The sequence below is a fragment of the Pezoporus occidentalis genome, unplaced genomic scaffold, assembly GCF_034315485.1.
Source record: "Pezoporus occidentalis ecotype Australia unplaced genomic scaffold, CSIRO_AGI_Poc_V1 ctg45, whole genome shotgun sequence".
Classification (NCBI taxonomy): domain Eukaryota; kingdom Metazoa; phylum Chordata; class Aves; order Psittaciformes; family Psittacidae; genus Pezoporus; species Pezoporus occidentalis.
The window spans coordinates 143,510-162,929 of NW_026915780.1; the positions used below are offsets into that span (position 1 = coordinate 143,510).

General features: G+C 40.9%; 1 protein-coding gene across 1 annotated transcript; it reads right to left on the reverse strand.

The window, feature by feature from the left end:
* Positions 1–5,915: 5,915 nt before the first annotated feature.
* Positions 5,916–15,194, reverse strand: LOC134172204 (opsin-VA-like). The gene is made up of 5 exons (XM_062635104.1): positions 14,545–15,194; positions 12,805–13,015; positions 12,108–12,225; positions 8,766–9,005; positions 5,916–8,013 (listed from the first exon to the last, which is right to left on the reverse strand). Exons 1-5 carry the CDS (start codon positions 14,903–14,905, stop codon positions 7,834–7,836), a joined length of 1,110 nt encoding a protein of 369 aa, XP_062491088.1. The 5' UTR covers positions 14,906–15,194; the 3' UTR covers positions 5,916–7,833.
* Positions 15,195–19,420: the final 4,226 nt, after the last annotated feature.

Here is a 19,420-nt window from a genome sequence, read left to right on the forward strand (position 1 = left end):
GCTTCTGTGCTATTTTTTATAGCTATTCTTTTTCTCCTCCAACAGATTTCATTAGTATTTGTCCTGAATGACATTGACTTTTATTCCATCTTAAAACACCTATTTAGCATTTTTTGGTTATTCGTATAGCAAGTACTGACATTAGAAACCTAAATGGCAAGTATATTGAAATAAATTTGCACTGGAGTTCTACAAGCCTTTCTGCTTCTTCGTCAGTATGATTCAAGGGACGTGGCCTACACCCGTACTCAATCAAACAGGGCTATGTTGGCCAATATAATCTAATTGTTTGACATTTTTATAGCAATTCATTGAGACTAAAGAGAGATGACTACATTAATATCTTGATGCAGTTAGATAATAGCTGAGCTAAAACTGATGTGCCAAATTACTGAAAGGCTCTTAAATTCTCTTAGAGATTTTAACTCTTTGTGACAAAGAAAAGGAAAGAGGCTTCAATATAAATGTAATAACGAGAAAGAATAGTACAATTTATAATATAAAGTATTATAATAAAGAACATTATCATAAATTTTCTAAGAATCTTCACTAATCATTTACAAATTATATTTCTCAATAATTGAGATGAGAAATATTGTTAATGTTCATGACTCTGTTTTCTTGGATAATCATTTTCACTGAGGTCAAACTTAAACAGAAAAGGTTTTAACCAATGAATATGTATTTTTTCCTCTATCTAGACTATGAATAAATTTGTCTGCCCTGCATACATCTGTGGTATGGCATTCTCATCCTCAATGCAAGTGACTGAAATAGTGGTAGAGGAATATCATGGAGACTTTAAGCATATGTGAATGCTGGACCTGCTTAGGCTTAGGCAAGTCGCATCATCTCGCTGCAGGATCCCATTAAAATCCTCTCTCCTTTGTAAGTGGATTTGTTGTGAGAAAAGGTGTCCTCTGAGTGGGGTCACAGATCTACAGGTAAGAGCAAGCTGAAGGAGAGCATGAGAATTGTTTTGTTTTGGGGTTTTGGTCTGAGCCTGAAGAAGTGGTGACTGGAAGAGAAAGCAGGAAGCAAAGGTAAGCAAGAATTAATATTGCAGCTAAAGCCGGGAACGCAGAGAAATGTGTTTATCAAACTTGATTTGATTGCTAAGCTGCCTTTTTGCTTTCAGAGCCCTTGGCAACAGAAACTCAGCTTAGAAGGAACAAAATCTGCGTGTTAAGGTATTCCTATCTACAAAAAGCAGTAGTGAATCCCTGGAGAAACGGCATTGTCTGTTTCTGGAGTAAGAATGAAAAGTTTTTGAAGTGCACCAAGACATCATGCAGTGACTGAGCCCTCACCTTCTTCCTTGCCAGTGGGTGGGTGAGGTGAGTTGATCTTACAACATTTTAAAATGTACTCTTCCTCTAGATTTGTGCCTATGGAAAATAGCCTGGATGATCTGTTCTTAAACCTCAGGATTTTCTCTCTTACTGAAATAATTGATTTTGAAAGCTTTCTTCCCCTTCCCCATGCCAGAGCTCAGCCATGACCTCAGCTTTGTGGCTGAGGAATATACAGCCCTGAGAAGAGATTTGATTTAATTTTTCCCCCAAAAGAAAATGCTGGTACAACTAGAAATGCAGAGCACCTGTGGTGGACCACTGCAGAAGACATTGTAGCTAGGAGACAGTAGTTTCAGCCAGAATCTAGGCAGAGTTTAACCACAGGCTTTGGCTGTAGAGACCCATATGTTATCACGAGTGACCTGCTATATAAGCTAAGCACATTCTGTGACATTTTGTATGCACCACCCTTAGCAACACTACCTATGCTGTTTGTAGGAGCTCCCACTGGGGTTCCCAGCATCAGAAGGGTCCTCAAGTTGCAATTAAATTTTCCGTAATTTTCATTTTCTACTCAATAAACCATTTAGCTTGCCTAGAGTGTCAGTGCCTTTCTTACTGTTACCCCAAAGGAACCAGCATCACCTCCTAACACAGCAGTAGCTCTTATGGCAACCACAATTTCTATTTTTGTAAAAAACCTATTTCCATTGTAAACAAGTAAATGGGTGGATTATTGCTGATGCTTTTAAGCAAAAAAGTAATTATCCCCCAATGTCATGGACGATTTATAGGAAGGTCAGTTATTTTATCTAGGTTACATCATTAAAATGTAATAAATGATCACAAGCAGAATAATGGAGTAGCGTTACACTGGTAATTTTGGAAACTGCAAATAATGCTATAAAACTGAGAGAAGGGGTGTGATTTCCAGACATGCTTTCTGTGGCAAAACAAACATCCAAGGGCACAAGAGGCTGTTTATTAGTTCACAACCAAGTGTGAGGAGGTTGACTTTGGCAGCATTCACACCTTTGAGCCATGAAATCTTAAGGCCTTTAACACCATCCATTGCATAACTTACTTAATTTTTGTGTAGGGTAAGATGTTCATGCTGTGCTCCTATCACATAATGCAAGAGGTGTTTTTCCAGTCACTGTGTGCAACTCAATAAACCCCCCAAAATCCCAAAGCAGAACCTGCGCCCTTTTTTTTCCCTTTAATTCTAAGTTTCTTGTTGTTGTATTACATTGAAAGACTTAGCAATCAACTTCTGGGACCTCTGTAATACTTTGTGTTAGGGCTGATATTGTTTGGTTGGACCATACCAATGCATCAAAGCGTACACGCGTTTCAAACACTATTCTGCGACTGACAGGCAGGAAAAAAGGTATTCTCCTGAACAGCACTGATGAAGGTATTTTAACATGAGAACTCGCACAGATTTATTACTCCTTATTTGTATCAAAGACAGACAGACGGCATCCCAGTAGAGACAGGGAATGTTAATGCTGGAGAGCTGGTAAACATTTTCAAATAAACATTTGTTGTGTATGTATGTCCAGCAGGTTAAGAGGAAAACGGCTTTACCCACAGTTAGGGGAGTACCTGTTTGTTTCTTAACAAAAGAACCCAGGACAGAAACCAAACAAAATCTGTGGACAGTGAGAAATACTGCAGACACCCTGCATTTTACGAGAATGATTGATTAAGGTTTGTTCACTATTTTACGTGATGGAAAGAAAACATTTGTGATGGCTCCGTGGTCCTATTAAGACTAATTCCTTCTCTAAATGAAATAAAGTCTAATTAGGTTCTAATACTAATTTTCTATTTGTCCAAACCCACTAGTTTTCATATCGCCCTGTTGCAACCTACATTTTTATGTCTGTGCATGCTGCATGTCAGTGTTTGTGTAAGAGAGTGGCAAAATTATATAAGACAACCATAAATATAATCTATTAAAGCGTGCTAAACAGGCTCATGTGGAAGGAGTACAGTTCAAATCTTAACAGCTGTAGTTAAGCTATGAGCTGCATGTGGAATTTGACGTGAACTGTTTCTGCATAAGATAGAGCTTCACACTAGGAACACAGGTTTAGTTGACAAAGCTCATGTGTCACTTATATCCTGGTCAGGTGAACTGATTAACAGCAGAACAGTTGAGTGCAAACAGTAAGAAAGTGGTTAAAATTACCTTTAATTTTGAAAACTGACAACTTGATTAAGGCTTCTCTGTGAAAAGAACACTGCCAGTGCTTTACCACCATCCAGGGAACAGCAATAATTTGAAGACTGAATAGGAAAATATGGGGTTTCTTTTTTTCCATGTTTTCTTATTGTTTTCCAACTTTAATAACCAGAAAAGTACAGAAAATGCTGCAGTTTCTAAGCAAAGTTAGAGAAATCTTTTTCTAAATGTCAGCCCCTGAAAGGTATCTCAAAATTGTTTCCCCTGAGAAAAAAAGTACATGACAATTGGGTTTGCACAAAGAAAAAGAAGTCTGTTAGAACTTCTGACTATGAAGGGCTTCGGGCAGCTGTGGCAGGAGTGCTGCAGATGGATGGGCAGTGTGGACTCTGGTACCGGGCTTTAGGAGAAAATCTTGCCTTCTCTTTCTAGCAATTGCTTATGACTAGGCAAAAGGAAGCAGGGCTTAATGTCCTGATTTTTCAGTGTATTCCTATACATTCTTTCAGTCTAAGGATTCCTATGTTGTTCTGTTGTGCTGTAGTGCTCCCTTATAAAAAAGCCAAGGTTATTTGTCTGCTCTGTGGCTGAAATGTGAGCACTGCCCTTAAGGTCCTCGATGAATACCCTTCCTTGTAATGTTGAGTGCAGTAACTCAAAGCCTAATGTCAGACGATCCACCTCGCCACGCACAATGGCAATGCGACCTACAGGTAACCTCACGCTGGCTCTTAGTGTATTAACTGGGTGTGCTTCCATTCTTGTTAGTTGGAGACACTGTCTTTGGCTATCCTTACAAACTGATGTCCTCAATTTATAGGTGAAAACCAGGTTTTCCTAAGTAAGTGAAATGTTCTAAAAGGCTCACCAGTACCACTTCACCAAGGGTGACTTGCACTGGGGATGAGAGAGCCAGGTAACAGATGGCAATTGTCTTTTTAACTTGCTATTTTCTAAGGTTTTTGCATTTATTTCTCTGCCATTGCTTAAGTTTTGATGCTTTATTTTGTACTACAAATCTGTACGTATCGTCACCTTCTCAGGACATAAAATAATTCTGTTGCTTTTAATTAAATACTAACACTTCTGCCAATTCTTCATGATTTAATATATCCAGTACCATTAACATGTGATTAACCTAGGTCAACATATCCTTGAAAGAGAAAATCTAAGTCTTAAATGCAGGAATTTTTTCCTTCAAATCATACGTCACTGTTTTAACACACTAATAAACACAAAAATATGCATACAAATAATAATTTAATACCTTACCCTTCCTGTCTCACAATATTTATGAAATATTTAAAAGAGGATCCATTTATCTATATACATTTATATAAAATATTTAAAAGCTCATCCAGTCCAACCGTTCCCAGCACTGCCCAGGTCACCCATGGCACTGAGGCCCTCAATCTCTACAGTTTGGGAACACTTGCAGGGACAGTGACTCTGGCACTGCCCTGGGCAGCCTGTTCCAATGCCTGAGCACCCTTTTTGGAAAGGAATTGTTCCTCATCTCCAGTCTAAACCTTCCCTGGCCAGCTTGAGGCTTTTGTCCTAAATGAGAACAATGGGTGGTTGGGTGAAGGGGAAGAAAAACAGGACCAAAGAAACTGACCACTTGGAGTGTTAAGAGAAAGCTTCACAGAAATCACATTTTACATATGCATTTCTAAAGGATCTTTTAAAAGAAAGTTCTTATTGAATAATTGATGATGAAATTGAATATTTGATTAAAAAAATATTCAGCAGTTGCCTAAAGCAGGTATCCAGACTTACCTGTTATAACCTGTTTGTCGTGAATGTCAGGTACACTGCTCCCTAAGGCAGGCTACCCTCCCACCTGTTAGCAAGCTCCACATTGCCTTCAGAAGTGGGGGTGGCGGATGTTGGACCCCCAACCCAAACACATCCCCACAAGAAGACTGATGACAGGGAGGAGGGATGAGGAGCTTGTGCTTTCTCCCACGTACTGCTGTCATTGCTGCCTCCGTGGTTAGATTGCTAAAGCAAAATGCACTGGAAAGTCAGGGCTGTGCAGACATATGGGGCTGAATTATTCTGTAGGTCCACTGGTGTGAATGCTGCAAGGGGGGACAAAAGAAATGGGCGGCCAAGCAGTCCTCGCTGCCCATGCCTGTCCCTCCACCCCTGTGTGGAAGCTGCACCTTTTATCTCCTCTTGAGCACAAGAACCACAAAGAACTCGGCCTTTGCAAGACGCCAGCATTTCAGGATATGCTTTTCTGTCTGTGTTACCTTTCCCTCATCCACCAACATCCTCCTTTGCTGCGGGAATAGTTCCAGCTCAGCCAGGAACTGCTCTGGCACCAGGTGTGACCCCAGATCTCTCAGGTAGCCTGTCATTCCTTTTCAGGGCACTGCAGTTTTTCAAGTTGTAACTTAGCAAAATAACAAGAGAGGGAAAAATCTGGTAGAAACATAATGTCTTTATTCTGTGTAAAGAAATTGTAGTTTTCTGAAATAAAGCTGAACACTGAATGATTCATTCCATATCACATTGCTATTGCTAAGGCCTGTACTGTATGCAGCTAGTGTAGTTTCTCCATAACACTGTGGAGCAACATTTGTTTCAATGTCACACTGTATTAATGCCTTATCCAGAAATAATGGATTTCCATACTAAAGCATTTAAATATAGCCTGCCATTGCAGTTTCTTCTAAAATGCATTAAATAAGGCGTAGATCTTATATAGGACTCAAAATCTGATATGCCAGGTCTTAGAAACATTTCGTATGCTGTTCACCAAGGGCTATTTAAAGCAGAAGTCTGGCTGTATTACACTCATGGGCTAGTTGTTTGGTTTTGCGTGTGCATAATATTCTGCTAAAGCTAAGTATCTTGCTGCATGTCATTGTGTGAATTAAATATCCAAGATGGAGTACGGTCATGGAAAGCTGGCAAGTTCTGTTCTTTTTCACTATTTACAGAAAATGTGTTGTTGCACTCCTTGCTTCTGATATCAAAAGTATAATAAAAAGTTAATGATTTCTGCCAGGATCAGTAGGGATCTGCTCAGTTAAAAGTAGGGAGGATGTGACTTAGGCAGAAACAGGAAAGTAAGGACTGCAGAGACAGGGACACAACTGCCCCTCAAAGGAGCACAGCAGCGTGGTGCTATTGGCTGCTGCAGCTTGCCTACTAGGCTAGGATGTTGCTTGTGCTTTCTGGAGAGGCATGTCCTAGATCAGAAGAGAGAAAAGTCAAAATGTGCAAATGGAAATGCATACATCAGCATGCTCCAGCATGATTTGTACATAGCATTTGTATTCTCCAAGCACTGATTTCTGACAATTCTAAGTGCTAAGAAACAGAAATGATAGCTGTCACCTGGAGCTTCATGGTCTCAAGAACACGACAGATCTCAACTCTGCACAATGCAGGCACATACAGGGGAAATCTTCGGTCCCACAAAGCTCAGCTTCACAACTCTAAGCTGTGCTACTGGCCCTTCCTCCAGCATTCCGGCACAGTTACACTGTCCTATATGCTGCTAACTCCTGTTCTAAAGTTCAGTTAATAGAATAGTTCAGTTGGAAGGCACCTAAAACAATCATCCAGTCCAAATTAATTTACTTCAAAAGTTGCCACAAGCACAGAATATTTTCTTGACAAAGAGGGAATGCAGAGAGAGGATATGAACAGCCCTTGATAGGGTTCGTATTATTAAAATAGGGCTTGGGAGTCTGGATGGCTTGTCCAAGCTGGTGCAGGTCTCAGTGGCCCATTGAGATTTTCCCCAAGAACAGAAACAAGTGCAGAGCTTCGGGCTTTTTCTGGTTTGTTTGTTGTTTGTTTTAGTAAAAGTTCCCAAACCAACCAGAGAAGCACTGAGACCCATTCCTCTCAGAACCTCCATTGCCTGAAATTGAGTCACCTGAGTGCTAGATATTATTTATTTGTCCGTTAGCTTACTGAAGCCCTGTGTCAGTTCATGGTTTTGTCCAGCTGACCAAGGAGCTATCATCAGCATAAAACTCTCCTATCCTTACTGTGCTACGTGCCAGCACAGCAACACTGGGATCCCCTGATGTTATTTTCAGGAGCAAGCAGGCTGTGGATTGGGAAGAACAACACAGCGGAGGAAGGGACTCACCTTATGGCCAGGTGTCTGGATGCAACTGCAGAGCCAAGAAAATCTTGTATCATTCAGGAGCCTGGAATCTCAAAAGCCGGTATTCACAGGAGCTTAGTGTCCCTACTGACAACATTTTTGTATTAAGTGACGGTAACAAGGAAATATGCTTTGGCACTGCGTTAATGATCTTATCTCCCACCCTACATGGGACAGATTTTGTTTTATGAAGCTGCCAACTAAGCAGAAGATCAGCAATTGTGTTCATCTCCATTTTTCCTCTTCGAAACGCTGCTACGTACTGCCATGGTGGACATCTCACTGCCTCTTTTGTCTTGGGTTAGCATCGCTCTCTCTGAAGTCGGGCTCATGTTGGACTCTGCAATTTCTACGGCACAGCAGCTGAACATTTGAATCAGACACTTCCTGAACTAGAAAGTGGAATAAAAGATCAATCAGAACACGTGGAATCTTACAATATCTCTATAAAGCAGTCTGTGTCTTAGCTAAAACTCCTGGAAATTCTCTTCAGAGTCAGTTGGGAGCATAAGGAAGTAGCCCCATAAAATATATCTGCCGGCATCACCATGAAGAACTCTAAAACTGAGAAATAATGATGCTCTAAAAAGACCCAGACTACTGGAAAATCTTATTCCCAAAACGAAGTCTCCTCTTCTGACAAAACGGGTCATTTCTCCAGTCTCATGAGTTGCTTTCATATGCTAATACCCAGCTATTCAAAGACAGTTTCTTTCCATGCTGTTCATACCCATGAACAAGGGAAAACCAGCAGACATCTGCCACACACTGGGAGATCGGGGTACTGTCCATAGCATGCAAGATAAGCAATAGCTTTCTCTGCAGCACTGAGAAAATAAACATATTCATCACTTCTTATTCAACAGTCACTTCACTATTTTTCTTCTTTTCACTTACATGCTTATATTCTGCTTGGTGCCACCACTCTTAGTAGCTACATAGCATAAATCTATTCAAGTTTATTATCATGCCTGTTACAGTGATTTTTTTTTTTTTTTTTTGGTTCTAAATGCTGGATATTGCAATGCTAGCATATTATAAAAGCTAACATAGTTGCCTAGTAGGTAAGTAGAAATAATTCATTATAAAGCAAGATAAAATAACAAAATATGAGTGTTAAAGACATTTTGAGAGCATACAGTACCTGTTTGTTCATAAAGACATAAATAACTGGATTATAAACAGTAGCTGTTTTGGAAAAAAAAGCTGGAATTGCTGCCAGACAAGGATCCAGCTCAATGGAGGGATATGCAGTGACTAGGATAGAAAAGGCGGCGTATGGCATCCAGCAGATTAGAAAGGCAACGATCATAACAACAACCATTCTAGTCACTTGTCTTTCAGGTTTTCTGGTAGTTCCCAGCCTGCTTTGTGTATCTGACACCTTTAAAGAAAAGAACAGAAGATTCTAGAAAACAAGGCCTCCAACCAGTGCAGTTAGTGAACAGGTTAACAATCTGCCATGCTAGAAGGAAACACCTACTCTCTTTGAGTATGGCAGCACATAAGGATGCTGTTACTGGACCACAGGGTGTCTGTCAGGTGTTACTGCTGAGGGACATGAATTACTGTACATTGTTATTTCCTTTGCTTAGGTGTCTTTATATTGTCAAAGTGAGAGCAAAAAGCAATTACCAGGGCAACCTCTGTGTAGCAATCTAATTGCAGTCGGGCACAACTGCAGCCTGCAGAGACACCCCCAAGACTTCAGCCAAGTCACAAGCAGTGAAGCGGTGGCACAGGTTTGCTGTCCAGAGCCACAAAAGTTGATCTAGCTCAGATAACTTTATGGGTGCTGCATCAGCCCACCCCAAGGCAATACAGAAACACCTTTAAATTCCATCTGTGAGAAAAGTAATCCTAATGATTTTTAAGTCAGATCAGAGACAAGATTTGGCCTCTGTTCAGAAACAATGACCCTGACAGAACAAGCAACTGGTATCATCTGATAACAATAACTTACCTCTAAAACCACGAAACAATTAGGGCTACATTTTTGGGTGATACAACTTGCTATACATCACTAGCTTCAGTGGAGCTGCAATGGCTACATAATCTCCTGGATGTTTCACCCTTGTCTCACATCAGTCTGGCTTTTTTCTCAACTATGGCTTTTTGTGGATGACAGTAGCTTCCTTCCTTTCTAAAGCTGAGAACATGAAACTGAGAAGGAACCATCTTGCAAACAAAGGAATAGTGCCATAATAATTTATCTCCATTATAAACTGCTAATTAGACCTTTTCCTAAGGTTTCTTTATTTCATTAGTTTTTCAGTTGCAGTGAAAGCTACCATTGGCTTTGTAAAGCTGGGCTCACGGAGACTGAGGGACTAGCAAACTTCTCTAAGACAAACCAGTGTCACACACGACATCGCACTGTGGCAACCATGGGAAATGGCCCTCAAAATCAGGGAAGGGGGTTGGCTAGAAACATCAGGACACCAGTTCTGGTGCAGGGATCTCTCTATTCACTGCAGTCAGAAAATTAGCTTAGTTGTGAGATATAAGCTTGTGAGTTGTGAGATATAACCTTATGACAATTTATTATAAATTTAAAGACTATATTCCAGGCAGTTGGCTTTTCTACACCAGTTTGTTTTAAGCTATTGTAAGTAACAGAGGCTGACTCAGACAGTTACATCACTCTGCAAAAACCTGCAAAAGCCAACAAAAGGCAAAGGCAAGGGCTGGCACAGGCTATGGCTAAATCATTTGTGATGTGGTGCCCTGAGGCTGCCCCAGCATCTCCCAGCTGTGTGGTCTGCCAGGTCTCTAAGCTGGCAGAGGAAACCCTAGGTGTGATTTATTCTTTTCTTTAACATTACCGCTATTCTTTCTGGATAACAGAAAAAGGAGTGAGAAAGTAAGCCTAGTGAGATCACACAACAGTCGCTCCAGGCCAATGCTGGGACCCGCTGCATGGCACAGATCAGTCTTTCAGAAGATACCCTGACCTGACCCAAATGGCATGATGGACCATTCCCTGGCTTCTGCTGTGACTGATGGTGACATTTTCCTTCTCTGACTCCTTTTTATCTCATCTCACCTGTTTTTGGTTTAACTTCCAGCCACTTAAGTAGCTATCCTGGAGGAAGGAAATGACCCTTTCTGTGTACCTCCTGAAGCATCCTAGTAGCACAACAGCCACTGCTCTGGCAGACCCATCATAGTGCTGAATGCTTGGCTGCACACTGTCTCTGTTGGGTTAACATCCCTCTCTTTCATGTCTGATCACCAGGGCCACTTTGGCCTGTGCTCTCTCCATTCCATTTCCTCTGTGGGTAGGTTTGGACAGGGAAAAATAAAATACTGATAAATGTTCTGGATGTTCAGAATAACAGGATTGCAGTTTTACAAGTTATCTCAGAAAAGTCTGAGTCATCAACAGTGATTTTCTTCAAGTATCTCAATGTCTTGTAATTCATGTCCCCCACCCTCACACCACCAGACCCTTTGCTGCCTCACCATGAGCACTGTGAGCAGCAACACGCCTGTGCTATAGTTCACATTCAATCTGGGACGTTCCTTGTGTTTGACACTGAAATCAACCTCCCTTCAGCCACTTAACCTTCTCTCCCCTAAATGCATCCTGGGGAAGTCATCAAAAATCCATTTAGAGGAATGCTGTTGTCACCTGCAGTATGCATTTTCCTAATGCATGTATTTTCTAATGAAAAAATAAGATATTTTATGCATTTGCCTTCTGTTTTGTTTTACTTATAGAAAATGACACTAAGAATAAATACAAGCATTTGGTTATCCCAAATACTTTCAAAACATCAGTAAATTGAAGAAATTTACTGAATTTATTACTCAAGGAATAAGACAAGACAGCTAATAGCAGCAAATAGAAAGAAAAATATTGCCCCAAAATCCTGTCCCAAATATGAATTTTCCTATTTTATTGTCTTCTTTTTCACTTGTTGCAGATACCTTTTTAGATCAAGTCAACATAATCATTAAATAAAATTCAAAAGCATTTCCCAAGTCTTTTAAATGTTCCTGGACAATCTAATATTTTATTTACTACACAGCATTAGATTATAGATGCTACAACTTACTCTGCATGCAAGTGTTACAGAGTATTAGCCAGCACCCTTAACATTTACAGTCATTTTAAGCTAAATTTTGATTTACCTGGTTTGATCCTTAAGAAACATCACTGAATTGAAGAACAATTGCGATCAGACCAACACTGGGTCATTCAGTTTCTTTTGTTATAAGACAGACATTCTTTCATTGGTATGAGAGTTGGCTAATGAGATGCATTGATAAGTGACTGCAAACTGCACACTTTGAAAAGTCTAACCATACCATGAGTTTCTGTGCTTAAGGATCATTAAATTACAAGGGATGATAACCGAGTGCATTTCCTGCCTGGAAATTTGATCTGCGTTTGTCTGATCTTCATAGAAAATTGAACACATAAATTCAAAATGTTTGCATGCACACATGTGAAATTTTACTTATAAGTGCTTCTTCTTACCTTTCTTAGCTTCTGCATCAGTTTTCCATAGGATACCAAAATCACAGATAAAGGCACTATAAAACAGGTGGTGAAGAATGCAATAATGTATGTGCGGTCAGTATAAGCTCCTGAGTACCTGTATAAAACACAAAATACATTGTGTACGTATTACTAACCTCTGTCTAACTTTGCTGTTCAAGGCTGTCACTAGTATTTTTGTCAACTGCTTCGTTCATTACAGCTCTAATCACATCACCAGGTGGAGCCCTGGGCCACCTCCCTGGCCATGGGCTAGGACAGGATCCTATGGCCACAGCATCCTAGAACTGTAGGACAGTTCGGGAGGACAGGGCATGTAGCCCAACCTCCTGCTCAAAGTGGAGTCAGCTATGGGGTCAGACCAGGCTGCTCAAGGCTTTGCCCAGTCTTCTGAAAAACCTGTCTATTTGTCCTCTATGAATGCTGACAAAAGCACAAGGTGCAGGACAGCTCTTGTCATCAGAGGTGGAAGCTCCTCCTTTAGATTTCCTTTAGGTTGTTTTTTTTTTTTAATTCTGTTCTTGGCGAATTTTGCTCAGTTTTGCTATAACTTCCTTTACATCAATTTTTGCAGAGATGTACATCATCCTTAAACCTTTCCTTTAAATTCCTGCCCCTGAGATGTCCTGAGCTGCAAGTTCCATTTCTTTACCATATCCTGTAAGAGTGGCCTTACCAGTTAGGCTCACAAGTAGTTCCAATCTTGCTGGTGGTGTAACTGCTCCAACCCATTGTTGGTGGAATGGTCCAAATGAAGGAAAAGGTCCACACAAAGGCAATACCCAGGGCTGCATGCTTCCCACTCAAGTGCATATTTCCCAATGGGCGGCAGATCACAATGTACCGCTCAAAAGCCAACAGAGCAAGAGACCAGAGAGCAACAATGCCTGTAGGAAAACACAGACAGTGTCAAAAATTGGGAAGATTCACTGAAAAGCAAGCACGATCCCACATCCCAGAGCTGGTTAGGGTGAAAGGCACCTCTGGAGGTCACCTACTTCAACACACCCCCCACCACACACACACCTCCCCCCTTCAAGCACGGTCCATACTGCAGGCTGTCCAGGACCAACTCCAATTGGGGTTTGAATATCTCCATGGATGGAGACTCAACAACCACCCTGGGTCAACCTGTCCCAGTGTTTGATCAGGCACCTCTTCATCATCTCTTTCATTAACACAAGGTTATGAAAGATTGTGCTATTTATGTGCATTACTCTAATATTTATTAAGAGCACAAGATTTTCATATTTGTCCAGTTTGTCAGTCTACAGTACAATGACTTGCAACCCCAAGCAGCTAATTGGGCCACTTATCTAACAATGACTTCTTTTTTTTCGTTCAGTTTTACTCTGAAAACCTCCAAATGATGTGTAGCTTCCAAATAAACAAATTAGGATATATCTTCAAAACACTATCATTGCAAGAAATGTCATATTTCAGACTGCCATAAAGCTCTGACCTACAGACAGCTGCCCACAGCAACAAATTATCAGTTTATCAGGCACATATCACCTGGTTGGCCACCAAACCCTTAAAATATCCAGGTGTCTGTGTCTCTTCATTCATGAGACACAGCTTACGTGCCACAGACTGATTTAGCATCACTGTCCCGTGCCAACATTCCCTCTCTGTAACTTAATCAGGCTGAGAGCAACCTGGGGCTCTTTTTCAGGCTGCAGATCAGGAATGCGTTTGATTCAGAGTAGTGCCAAGAGTCAGAAGGCTGTCTTTACTAAGCAGCTTTAAAAACAGGAACAGGGAGGCAGGAATGTCTCTCTTAAGAAGAGAACCCATTTAAAACTTATTTTCCATTTATTCTGCAGAGATGTATTTACACAGGGATCTATGTGGTGAGGATATTCCCTGTTAGAGGACTTCTGATACTTTGCGTAGTTAGTAAAACAAAGTAAAGAAACAAAAACAGTGGGTGTGTGGAGAGACCGTTTGAGCCATAGCATTGCTATAACCCCACAGGCAGCTACTGTAAGATGTTTCCATAATATTTTCCACAGTTTAAAAGCAGCTACTCACTCTTCTTCTCTCTCTGTTATTTATTCACACATACACACACCTAGATACAAACCTTGAAACTAGTTACACATACAGAAATTTTCCCTGACGTTGTTTTACTCAACCTCCTCCTCGCCCCAAAGCTGTTAGACTTTTAGCACACTTTTTGTGATTATATTAAACATATTCAGTGTTCAGTGTACATGCAACAAGCCACTGGTATATGACAGAGATAGTAATATATATTATTAACTCACACATGAGATCCAAGACAGAATATATTTAACTGGGGAAAGAACCAGCGAGTGAAAAGCGTGCAAGGGAAGCTGCAGGATAGCTACTGGAATACACTGAAGGAAGGTGAAGGAAAAGAACATACAGCTACAAACAAAATCAAGCTTACCAAAAAATGTGACAGCAAATCCTTCCAGGACACACGCCCAGTATCCCATATAAAAATAACCTTTTAGGTTTGTTAAAAAGCTGATGATGCCACCAGTCAGTGAGACCAGAAAATCAGCCACGGACAAATTGACTATAACATAATTGACAGGTTGTCTCAACTGCTTGAACTTAACAGTTACCAGGATCACAGCCAGGTTCTCAGCAAGCGACAGGGAGGTCACCACCAGCATTACTGCTGCCAGAAGCCTGAAGTGCCAGGGCTGGATGGAGTCCAATGGACGACGGAAGGGATCCCATCTGGCAGCACCAGAGGAACTGGACAAAAGGGACTCATTTTCAGGTGCTCTGAATGCATCCATTTTCTCTCTCTCATTAGCAAAGATAATACTGTGTAGTATTGGAGTTTCTAATCTGCAAATAACATTGAAAATTAAAAGGAGAAATTTACTGTCTCCAACAGAAGTGTGAACAAACTCTCCATGCTTCCACTTTCCAGTAATAGTCCAGAATAGTCCAGAAGACAACGTTTTGGTCAGAGGAGAGTTTAGTGCTGTGCAGTGAATGTGGCAACAGTGATGAACAGGAAAATCCCTTAGAACAACTTCTTCCCCTTTCTGCCAGCAGTCTCCTACTCTCTCCTGCTGCAGCTGTGTCTTTGTCTGTAATAAAACCCAGCTACAGAAGCTGCAGGTTTCCTCCTTCTCAGATCATCCCCACTCTGGAGGAGGGGGGAAGGAAGCATTGGCTTGGATGCCTTCGTGACCTTTAGCACTGTAAAAAAGCAGCTTTCCTTTTGTTAACAGGGTGGTGAAGTGCTCGTCCTCCTGCGCTGCGCTGCTGGAGCACAGCAAGGGGGAGGCTTCCCCTTGGCTTGTTTTCTTGAAGGAGGCAGCCCTCAAAAGATTAATGCCGGGCGACCGGAGCAGCTGTAAAGCAGGCGGTGAGACTGCGCTCACACCCCTGCCCACAGCTCAGGGGAGGGAGCTCACGGCCTCCGAAGTGAAGCTCCAAATTAAATAGGTTTTCTGTGTTATTCAGTGGAATTTCAGCCTCTCCCAGCGACAGAAGCGATATAATTCCTGTTGAAGGCTTAATGATTATAACTGCAGCTTTAGTGCTGAAAACTCAAATATGCACAACAATATTTTTAAAATGGTGTTTTTAAATACATGAAAATAAATAAAATCAGTATGCTATGAAAACAGGAAATCTCGTAGCTGGTCATTTATTTCTGATATTTCTGACCATTTAACAACTTTTTAACAATCATTAGCAGTCAGGGTTACTTGTGGTTGTTTCCAAAGGCGAGTAGCTCAGTCACCTTTGCCCCCTAAGGAGGCACAGTACTGGGACAGATATTCCAGCACTCCCAGTCTAAATGACTGCCAGTAATAATTCTACAAATTAAGCCTGATACCCCAGGAACACAGAGGTCATTCAGCCATGTTGTGAGGTAGTTCCTGGGGACCGTAATTGTTAATCTGACCCTCAGTGTATTAACCAGAGCCAGAAATACAAAAGCGATCCAGTTCCCATCTTGGAGTTCACACTCTGGACACACATCGTATACAAGACGTGCATAAACAAACAGGAGCTGGAGTGTGAGTGAAAATTAGTAACATTACCTGCCCATACATTCCCCTGAGTCCATACTTGCTTTGGTTTGTACATGAAACACCCTGTTAACACAGGTTAGAAAGTTTTGGCATACAGGAATGAAATGAAAAGGGTTTATGCACACTGGCAGAAATACGCATTAGAAAAATTCAGACTATTTTTAACTAAAAAAAACCCTAAACTCCTACTTACCATAACCAAAATAACAAAGGTGTTTTTAAATGGTGAGCATATCCTCAGCTGAAAAGGAAAGAGGCAGTGCTTAATCAGACCAAATCTGATCAGAATACTCACAAAATGCTACTTATTAAACAGAGAAATTAAAAAATTCCAACTGCCATAAATAAAACAAGGATCAACACAGCAACATTAAAATGCCTCCAGCCAGTCTTTGTATGGCACCACTCAGCACAGCTCCACTGGCTACATACTACAGCAGATCTGACCGCAAATTTAAATGGAGTTTGAATACCATATTGTCTGAAATTCTGCATGGCTTTAAGTTCCTACAGATGTCAGAATGAAACTAGAACTCTGGATTTAGCATATAACAGAGAAGGGTATACCTGGCCTTCTCTAAGGTGTGAATCTATTGACTGTACATTGACACCTCTTTTAAACAATGGATAACTATTGTCTCTATCGTTGGTTTTTTATGCTGTCATACCTTTCAAGTTGTTTGTATGAGTTATGACCTTGGTTACAGTTTAAATGCCTTCTCTTTTTCTTGTGCTTCCTCTTTGTTTAGAATCCTTTGAAAATACCCCTATGCTGTCTTGCTTGGCTGTTTGTTTTGCTTGTTTTAATTCTTCAGCCGGCAACTGTCACTGAAAGTGATTCTCTGTGACATGCCCTCTTATTACAACTTAACAGTACTTGCACTTCTACCAGCACCAGGGGTTTACATTTGCTCCTTCCCTCCACAGTTGCTGCCCCTCTTGCACTGCAGCTTCCCCACTACCATCACTCCCCAGGTGGTTTTGGTTTTGGTTTTAATTTTGTTTTATGACATTTTTTCTCAAATCATTAGAGACAAAGCATTGCCTTATGAGCAGAGGCAGAACAGGAGCATCTTGGGTCTGGAGCCTCCATTTAAAGAGGCAGCTGTTCGTCAGCCTTACATCACAAGATCTTTAGCTGCTTTTATTAAGGTCTTGTTTTCCATTAGTGCCACATTCCTTTTCCTAGACTTCCATACACTGAAAAACTTGGAGCACACGCAAACAGAAGGGTCCATGTTTGTCATACCTCACACATCTGCTCTACTTCAGTCTTCATTTTCTTGGGCAGAACTGAAGCACGACTTGCCTCCTTGGCAAAGGTGTTCCTGTCTAACATTTCATATGAAGAGATAAGTTGGTAAACAACAAAACAGCCTCAGGCTATGGTTAAACTGCTGCTGGTGAAGCAGGGAACATACAGTCAGTGAGGTGAAGAGAATGTGTAACTAACAGCACCTGCGTAATATGTCTATGGTAATTCCACCCGTAAGACAAAATCAAGATGACAAGAACAGTGTTAACTGAGAAAAAAATCTGGTGCCTGAAACTGTATGTAGGACTTAGGGAATTAGCCCTGCGTTTACCAGTCCCACAAGACTCAAACAGGGAAATGAACTATAATGTCAGTGTAATATTTCCAGTGGTGCACTGGAATTGGTTCTCTCAGCTTCTGAGCATGTGAGTCATCCCAAGATGCTGCCAGCAGTGGCGTTCACTCCCAAAGTGACTGTGAAAGAGTTGCTTTGTCCCCAAGAAGGATTTGGTTTAATCACATTTAATTAAAGCAAGCAGCATGTTCTGCTCTTCAGGGGTTTCGTGGGGATCTGAAGTGAAGGATCCCACTTTTTTTAGAACCAAACTGGTTTCCTCGCCACACATGAGTGCCCATCTCAGTGACTGAGCTGGCCACCCCAGAAATTAACTTCTAGTTTGAAAAAAAATAAAATAAAATAAACCCCAATTGTATTCTGACCAATTTCTTCAAAGATTTGGTCTCAGTCTAACTACTGAGCCTCTTCATGCCTGGAAAGGTTCAAGGAAAGCACCTGCAAAACCTAATGGCAGACTTTGCTTGAGAACCCTGTTAAAGGACTGCAGTGATTGATCTCATTTACCTATTCTCAAAATAGGCCCACATCCTTTTAGAACCTGTCGAAACCTGAGTATAGGAAATGGGGTTTCTATTAAATTTCTGGAAATTTAGACAAATATTGTCCCCCTGCTGCCTAACTAAATGAAAACCATTCAGAACATCACATCAGAATTGGGAGCAGAGGAGAGTTGTTAGTCTTTGCAGTACCATATTATAATGATATTGTAAAGTACCTTCATATAACCCATTCAGAAGCTTCTGTAGGTGGATACTTTGCCTAAACACCAGCTTAAAGATCCAAGAAAAGAGCCAATGTAAAAAAAAACCAAACCATGAGTAGAGTGGGCTTTTCTAGTGGATCAGGCTGTGGCACTGAAGCATCTGATTCCAGATGGTCAGTTTGCCTGTACAGAGAGTACTCCACATGTTGGCATTTGAAACTGATTTCCTCCAGCCATTTCTGGGTTTTCAGCCACAGGTTTATTTTCTTGCAGTTACTGAAAGACAGCAGTTACCACGTCTGAAGTCTGTTCTCAGGAAACACTGAACTATTGTAGTGGAAAAATTCTCTTTGCCCTTTTGAGTGACTTCGAGGAATTATTGTGCTCTCTTGCTCATTAAAAGAACAAGCGCGGAGATAAAAGCTGTGTACAAAAGAGGCATTTTACACTGGGAAAGATACCAGCATAGTTACAGGACTTCCAGCAACCAGCAATATGTAACAAAGCTGGTAGCTAAACAAAACCTACTCTATGAATAAGAAACTAATTCAGACACTGAGCACCAGAAAAGGAAATAGTTTGTCAGCAGGCTGTAGTTACTTATGACACGCTAACAGTTTCTTGCAGTTTGAGGCCTCACCTGAGCAGGCAAGACTTTGTTTAATATAAGATACTCTGCAAAGCTCACCTAAACGTGGTTCCCTGGGCACTGCGTAACAGTGGTTAAGTAGATGGCAATAATTTCATACTTTCACTAATTCTGACTTAAATTATTTTGCTGTCACTATAAAAGATTTTCTACAGATTTCTGAGTTTTCACCCACTTGCTTTCACACAGTACTAATCCATTAACACCCTGGTAAAAGAAATCATTCGTTTAACAATAAGCAATAAAGTCAATAGTCACTGAAAGAGCTGACACTGTCACAATAAGCAAAACAA